This window comes from Anomaloglossus baeobatrachus, chromosome 1 (genome assembly GCF_048569485.1).
Source record: "Anomaloglossus baeobatrachus isolate aAnoBae1 chromosome 1, aAnoBae1.hap1, whole genome shotgun sequence".
In the NCBI taxonomy this organism is placed as follows: domain Eukaryota; kingdom Metazoa; phylum Chordata; class Amphibia; order Anura; family Aromobatidae; genus Anomaloglossus; species Anomaloglossus baeobatrachus.
In genome coordinates, this window is record NC_134353.1 from 463104339 (window position 1) to 463112826 (window position 8488).

Below are 8488 nucleotides of genomic sequence, written 5' to 3' on the forward strand. Positions count from 1 at the left end.
TTTCACTAAAGGGGCTGCCTGATGGGACAAGTGATGGCCGATCCCCCTGGAGTGAGTGCGGGTGATGGATGTATCGCCGCCCGGTATCTGCTGTGAGTGCTAGTAATGGATGTATCGCCGCCCGGTATCTTGTGTGAGTGCGGGTCATTGATGTGTCGCCGCCCGGTATCTTATATTATGTCTTATACCTGATATCGCTCGCTGATCGCTGGTGTCTGTCTTCACTCTCTGATGAGGTGTAACAAACTGAGGATAAACAATTTTTTTTTTTTCTCTCATTCAAAGTGAGCAGTGCTATTGGCTGCTTATCAATGCAGTTACCATGGTGACAGAGGCATCTGCAGATTTAAAGGGACAGTATGCAGTAATTGCACTACAGTACATTTTACCATAGATTTCAGATTTCATATAACACTGTATATTACATGGAGCTGCTCAGATAATGTGTGGGCAGACGCTCCTGTATCTCTTCATATATTATGCACATTTACTTAGAAGAGCTGTATTGATATCTGGGGTAAAATTACTTGTGTTGTCAATTGTACGTGTATAAAGAAGGCCTGGTAGTGTCTGTAATGGGCTGAAAATTGTGGTTTTATGTTCAGAACAAATCTAAGTGTTTTATTCTCAGTGTTCCTATCAACTTTCTGCCGTATTTCCATCACAGAACATTGGTACATATAGCAAGGAGATGCCATAGCAATCAGACCATTGGGGTCAAATCAGGGGGCAGAGCACTGAGGTCCCTTTTGGCTTTTCTCCTGCAGTCAGTCCTCCTGGCTATAATACTTTATGTGACAAAAGTGAGTACACCCCTCACAGTTTTGCAAATATTGTGTTATATCTTTTAATGGGATAACACTGAAGATAGGACACTTTGATATAATGTAAAGTAGTCTGTGTACAGCTTGTATAACAGTGTAAATTTAATGTGCACTCTAAGTCAACACACAGCCAATAATGTCTAAACCACTGGCAACAAAAGTGAGTACACCCCTATGTGAAAATGGCCAAATTGTGCCCAAAGTATCAATATTATGTGTGGTTACCAGTTATTTTCAAACACTAAATAAATAAATAAATAAATTCCACCAAGCGCTGTGAAAAGTAATTATACTTTTTATTATATTGCAAAAAATTAAATGGAAGTAGCCGCTGGTAGAAGACAGATTCTGTGTCGAGATCTGTCAGATAATGGAAAAAACGACAACCAAATAAGTACTACCGTGCTACTAAAGGCTGGAGTCCAAACCATATGAATTAGGAGGTGTGGACCCAACAGACAAAAGGGCGTTAGTAAGAAATATAGTATATCCGGGGCGTAATTACGGCGGTCGCAGAGGTCGCCATTGCGACCAGACCTGGCAGGTTACGGACCCCAGGCTGCCCTGCAGATCAGCAGCCAGCTCTTTCTTGTGAGAGAGGAGCTGCGCTGTTCTGTCACATACCACGCACCGCTATATGACACCGGCACCAGTGGCAGCAGCGGGCCCCCTCCCCTGTCATCGCACACTGCAATGATAAAGCATCAAGCAACCTGTGCCGCTCCATCATTCTTCCCTTGCCTGGGTGGTGACATCACTCCTGTGCAACTGCTGTGCTGAGGCATGCAGAGTGCAGGACGGGAGGATGCTGACCGGAGCAGCAGGGGAACGAGGAGAGAGGTGAGTACTTGTTGTTTTTTTTATTATTTTTTTTTTCATATAAATCAGTGAGTGGCCAGAGACCTGGGGGGGGCTGCCTTATAAATAGAGGCCTGGGTGTACTGCATTATACAGGGAGGCCTGGTGGGCTTGCTGCATTATACATGGAGGCCTGGGGGTGCTGCATTATACATGGAGGCCTGGGGGTGCTGCATTATACATGGAAGCCTGGTGGACTGGCTGCATTATACATGGAGGCCTGGTGGGCTGGCTGCATTATACATGGAGCTCTGGGGGTGCTGCATTGTACATGGAGGCCTGAGGGTGCTGCATTATACATAGAGGCCTGGTGGGCTGTATTATACATGGAGGTCTATGGGGCTGCTTTATACATGGAGATCTATGGGGGTGCATTATACAACATGAAGGACACCTTAAACAAGGACTATAGGGGTGCACTATACATGGAGAAGTAGTAGGCTGCATAATACAATATGAAGGACACCTTATAAATGGAATATAGGCTTGCATTATACATGGAGGAGTATGGGGCTGCATAATACAATATGAAGGTTTATGGGGCTGCATTATAATACATATAGGACTATGGGGGCTACATTATATTATATGGAGGACAATGGAGGCTACCTTATGCATGGACTATGGGTGTGCATTATAAAACATGGAGGACTATGTAGTGCAGTATAATATATGGAGTATTATGGGGTAAATTATAATACATGGAGAACTATGGAAAGTGCATTATTACATGGAGGGCTATGGAGGTGCATTCTAATATATGAAGGGTTATATGGGACCCGCTATACTATATGGAAGGCTATCTGGGGGCCATTATAGTCTTTGGAGAACTATATATGAGGGGGGACAAAGATATAAGCATGGCATGGGAACGTTTTGTGCTGAGGGAAAAAGGCTCTTTCCCTCAGCAACCAGCTTTCCCATACTCTGCTATACATCTTCTCTCAGCACCCAGCTTTCCCCTGCTCTGATATAGGAAAGCTGGGTGCTGAGGGAAAGATGTATAGCAGAGCATGGGGAAGCTGGGTGCCGAGGACAAGATGGATATCAGAACATAGGCAAGCTGGGTGCTGATAGAGGGATTTCAGAGCATGGGAAGCCTGGGTGCTGAAGGTAAGAGCCAAGTGTCAGCATCATTATCCTGTACCCGAGTGTCAGTGTCATTATCCCGTACCCCAAGTGTCGGTGTACGTGGAGGGAACCCCGGTCCGAACTATGCACCGGGGCCCATCAAACTCTAGTTACATTAGTGGTAAAGACTGATTGATACTCCATGCTCACCAAGGCTTTTTTAAAAAAATCTGGTTCGATCTCCCATCATATGTGTTTCAGAGTGACATATAATCCCTGCCTGAAATTGATGGAGCCTTGAAAACACAGAGCACCCCTTTACTGGAGTCCCCAGCCCTCTAAAATTACATGCTATGATATTAATTATGGTTGCCATAACAGGTGTAGTGCATTATCAAGTCAGGGAATAACTCTTTGAAGCATATATCATATCCTCTCTACCCGTTCGTCATTCAGACAAACCACAGCAAACAGTAGACAGCATTTCTCTGGAAAATTCCCTCCCAACCCACTCAAAATTATACAAACAAGAACATTGAGAAATTCCTCTTACATTAGGAAACATAAGGCCAGTCAACACCATGAGAGCACCCCAAGAAGGTATCCAAAAATATACATTTTCAACAACGTTACCCTCGTTTCAAATAGCATCCTCCCACTCATGATCAGCAGAGTATAAAAAAAGATAGCTGTTAGCCAGTCAGGATTCAGAAAAGAAGGAAACAAAGGAGAAAATAGAGAGAAAAAGAGAACTAGAGTAAAGAAGAAAGAGGAGATAAAAGAGAAGGAAAAGGAGAGGAAAAAAGGTGGGAGAAAGGGTTGAAAGATTGTAATTACTCCACATCTATGTTCATAGATAAAACAATTAAACAGGAAAAAGTCCTTCAATTCATTGCCTAAGAAAAAGTCCTTTCACTAGATATCACATGGGAAGTCCCTTCATTCAGCTCCTTTCTCATGAGACTATTCATTAGAATCCAAACATGCTAAGGTTTCTGAGTAGTGATGGGCAGACCTGGACTGTAAGTCTGGATCTGTGCAGGTTCAAAAGTACCCAAACACCAGGCCTGGAGTTATAAGGGAGTACTGGTGACCTAGTGTCTGTGATTGGTTGCAGTCAGACGCGTCACCAGCCTGTGTGACAGCGTGTCTGACTGCTTGCAATCACAGACCCTGTCTACAGGTTTATATTGGTGTAAAAATAAATAATAAAATAAAATCATGTATGGTCCCTTCATATTATGATAACCAGCACAGATAAAGCATACAGCTACAGGCTGCAGCCCCCAGCCACATGCTAATCTTGGCTGTCTATCAAAATAAGAGGAACCGCATACAGCTTTTTTTTAAAAAAAAAAAAATATATATACATTTCATTTTAAAAACGCTGTGCGGTCTCCCAAACTTTGATACCCAGCCATAATAAAGCCCGACAGCTGGTGACTGGTATTCTCAGGCTGGAGAGACCCATGCTTATTGGGCCCCCTAACCTAAAAATAGCAGCCTGCAGGTACCTAGGATTGTCACATCCATTAGATGCAACAATCCTGGAACTTTACCCAGCTCATCCTGATTGCCACTCTAATGGTTGTGACAATCCTGGGCAGCTGCAGGCTGCTTTTTTTAGGCTGGGGGGCTTAATAAGCATGGGTCTCCCCAGCCTGATAATATCAGCCCCCAGCTGTCAGGCTTTATCATGTCTCGGTATCAAAATTGCAGGGGACCGCACTCCTTTTTTTACAATTATTTATGTAAATATTTTTATTTAAAAAGCCGCATGTGTTTCTCTTATTTTGGTCCACAGCCAGGAAAAGCACACGACCGGAGGCTGCAGGTTGCAGCCTGTAGCCGTATGCTTTATCTGTGCTGGGTATCATACAGGGGGACCTTATGCCAATTATTTTATTTATTTATTTTTACAACAATAGAGACACACAAACAGCATCTCTGATTGGTTGCAGTCAGACACGCTATCACACAGGATAAGGGCGTGTTTGACTGCAACCAATCAGAGACTAGAGGACTGCTGGTGGGCTGGGGAAGATGTGAATATGTACGAAGGATAATGAGCGGCCTCGGAAGTAGCGTTAGAGCCACGCAGAGATTCGATAATTATAACATGCCTGCTCCAATCCCCCTATCCTTTCTACCACCATTTTAAAGCACCAGATTCTGGTCCCCCATAGACTTACTGGCGTCCGGCCAGATATTCGAGATCAATTACGGGCCCAAACTGGATTTTTTTATTTTTTCTTTATCTACAAGTCTCCCCATCACTACTTCTGAGGGAGATTAAAACAATAATAAGAATAACAATGACATCATCGATCTACCTTAAAAATATTGCAATATCATGTGAGAAGGGGTTCTCAGTGGAAAAAATATATTCTTCTTCCCCCGACGACAGGAAATGTTTGCCAGGGAAGGTGAAAATTTCACACACATGGCACATCCTTGTGTCTGAACATAGTAACTGCCCATAAAAATAAAAAAAATGTTTTTCAATAAAAAATGTGTGACCTCTAAAATATATTTTTGTAGGTCGTCTGAGTAGTTACTATATTTAGACAACTGCTGTTCCAGTGCTAATATGGCTAAATTGTGAGGATAGAAGTATAGAGACTGGCAATATCACAAGTTAGCCAGCTATATTCACTTTCCCATGAAAATTCAGAAAAAACGTTCAGAATGTGTTTTGTGTCCCGGACGAGACTGGGTGAAATCTGAGCTAACACCTGCAAACGAGAATATAACCATTCGGACAATCGCTCTGTCAGGTACCCAATTCCAGAAACTATGGGTCTAAAATTAGGAGGAAAAGAATTTTTGTGCATCTTAGGTAGTGCATGGAATAATGGTGTAGACGGACAGGATGGATTCAAATAATCACTCTGTTTCTTAGTGATAATACCTAATTGTGTTCCTTCTGCTAGGATTCTTTCTAAAGGTCCAGTCACACATAACGAGATCGTGAACGAGATCGCTACTACGTCACACTTCCTGGATCGTTGCTAAGTCGTTGTTGAAATCGCATGTAAGGTGTCACACATAACGACTTTAGGAACGAGCATGCGTCCCGTATAACGATCTTGCAAATCGTCGGGACCCTGTCACACAGCAACTGTGTTAACGATTCCGATCCCATTGGGGGCGTAGTGAAACGCAGTGAGCCACGTAGGCGTGCATTTGCGTCGCCTTTTCCATACCCCCTCCGCTTTGATTGGTGGCCAATACTGCTTTCTGATTGGGCGGCCGGGCAGGCGTCGCCTTTTACATACCCCTCCGCTCTGATTGGTGGCCAATACTGCGTTCTGATTGGGCAGGCAGGCGGCGTTTCTAGCGGTTAAATTTTGTATCGTGTCACCCTTTGTCACTTCTTTTGAGCTTTGCTTTGAGAATAGAACCTGCGACTCCACCCTGATTCATTCGTCCTTTGTACCCGGTCGCTTGGTTGGGGTTTTTTCGGATCGAAGCCGCATCTGCACCCGGATTCATCCCTCTTGCATTCCCAAGTGTTTACGGTGAGATCGAATATGCGATTTGCGATTCCACCAGGATTCTTCACTGATAGACAGCTATACACCTCTTTGAAAAGGTAGGTCCTTATTTGGGGGGGGTCCTCAATTTTGTTTAATGTTCTTGCTATTATAACATGTTAGTATTTATTATGTGAGTTAATTAAAGTGGCTGGCTTTTATCTGTGTGCATAATGCCTTTTACAGGGGGTCTCATATGCGTACATCCATAGTGCCGTTTGTAATGTGTCCTATCCTAGCATCGCTGGCTCTTTTGTCTCTCAGCTACAGACGCCATTTTGTGTCTCTGCCACACATAGAACAGGGGGCGGCCATTTTAGTCTCTGCCACACCATAACCAAAAATTGAGATTGGTTTATTGTAACTTCTCTTATGTTTACATATAATTTTTGCATTCTTTATTTCAGAAGTCTTATTACAACAAAGAAGAGATCGTGCGCGAGCTTTTGGAGTTGTATAAATCACTGCCCTGCCTGTGGAAAATCAAATCAGCAGAATATTCGGACAGAATAAAAAAACAAGAGGCCTATGCCCAATTGGTGGAACTTTTTAAAAAAACACAGTGGAGGCGAGGCGGTGGATGCCAAGCTTGTTAAAAAGAAAATACAAGAATTGCGGACTGTTTACAAGAAAGAAGTTAACAAGGTGGAGAAATCCAAAAAGTCTGGGGCCGGCACCGACCAGGTCTATGTTTCACCTTTGTGGTACTATAATCTCCTAGAATTCACGAGGGACCAGGAGCCAACCAGAAGGATGGAAAGCTCATACCTACCAAACCAGGATCCGCAAACAGACATCCCAATCGATGACAACACCTCCGCTGTTGTAGATGTAAGTACCTTATTTGCTTCATGGTACATAGCATTAAAACTTTTTATGTACATTCCATTGATGAATACAAAATAGTAACTTCTTGTTACCATGATTTATTGTGGAGTTTTGAAAAGTTATCCCTTCCAGTTCAGATAAGTACACTCCAATACAATTTTGTCACACTTAAATTAAATATAATACCTATTAAAATGTATGGCTTTTACTTAACATTTATTTTTCTGTTCCCGCAGAACCCTCAGACAGATATGGTGAGGCCCCAATTGGACGAGAATCCCACCACGTCTACCGAGGCGATTGTGGAGGATAATGAAGCACCTGCACCCTCTGGTGAAATGCGGCGAACACATTTCCGCAAAAGGAAGGCCATCCCAGTGACATCCGCCGATTTTTACTCTTTAGCGAACAAACTTCTATTCCAGCCAAAAAGCACACTAGTTGATAGCTTTGCAACATTTGCGTCAGACAGACTCAGCAAACTGGATTCCACACAGAGGGAGCAAGCAGAGAGACTAATGTTCGAAGTCCTAAGAAAGGCAGGACGAGGAGAACTTGATGAAACTGATACTATATGTAGGATGAACCAGCCCAATCATTCAACTTCATGGATTCATCCACAGCCCCTACGAAGTACACCAAAGAGGATGCCTCCACCAAGCTTGCACCTTGACCTCCCCCCACAGTATCCCCCCCACAGTATCCCCCCCCCACAGTATCCCATTTATTCAAATTAATCATTTTTATCCCAACTGTCGTCTCCCACCCGGCTAGGATATGCCACCCGATATGAAGAGGGCAACTAAAGTTTGTTATTTGTGTGTAATTTTAATTGATTGTTTCATTTTGATTGTAATAATAAATTTATGTTGGTTCAATCTTGCAGCCTGCTTTACTTAATTCAGCATATGGTTGTGACGCCCTGGCAAAACACGGTAGTTACAGAGGTTGTACCATACTCCACCCTCATTGGCATACCACCACACAACCCACAACCAGTAAAGCCTAGTCACCCCCTCGTGACAATAAGGACACAGCAGTGGGCGGGACCAGGCAGATGGGAGCGCCCACCTAGGGGTCCTGAGATGTCAGGGGCGGGACCACTGTAGTCAAGTTCTGACAGTTGAAGTGGAGTAGTCTGAAGCATAGCGGAGTCAGGGGTTGGGGCCCATGGACTACTGGACTAGGTGACAGATGGCAAGCAGGCTCAAAGGCGACATAGATCCGGGCGCGGGTGAGTACACCGGTACAACCCTGCATGTCACCTTCCACAGTTATTTAGCCCATACACCAGGGCCCAGGGACTACACCTCCCCTAACCGTCCCACCATCAGTCACCGCAGCACCCGGTTGGCCTTACCAACAACTCAC

The 8488-nt window shown here is 43.9% G+C and overlaps 1 protein-coding gene across 2 annotated transcripts in view; it reads left to right on the forward strand.

Moving 5' to 3' along the window:
* The window catches only part of LOC142294904 (uncharacterized), a 65311-nt gene extending 57380 nt beyond the window's left edge, over positions 1-7931 (forward strand). Inside the window, exons 2-3 of one of the 2 annotated variants that reach the window (XM_075337971.1) lie at positions 6697-7120; positions 7354-7931. In XM_075337971.1, coding sequence (XP_075194086.1) covers positions 6818-7120; positions 7354-7854 — 804 coding nt within the window. In that variant the 5' untranslated portion in view covers positions 6697-6817 and the 3' untranslated portion in view covers positions 7855-7931. Of the gene's footprint in view, positions 1-6674; positions 7121-7353 lie in introns of those variants that run through there. The other variant, XM_075337978.1, reaches the window with a different exon arrangement.
* Positions 7932-8488: the final 557 nt, after the last annotated feature.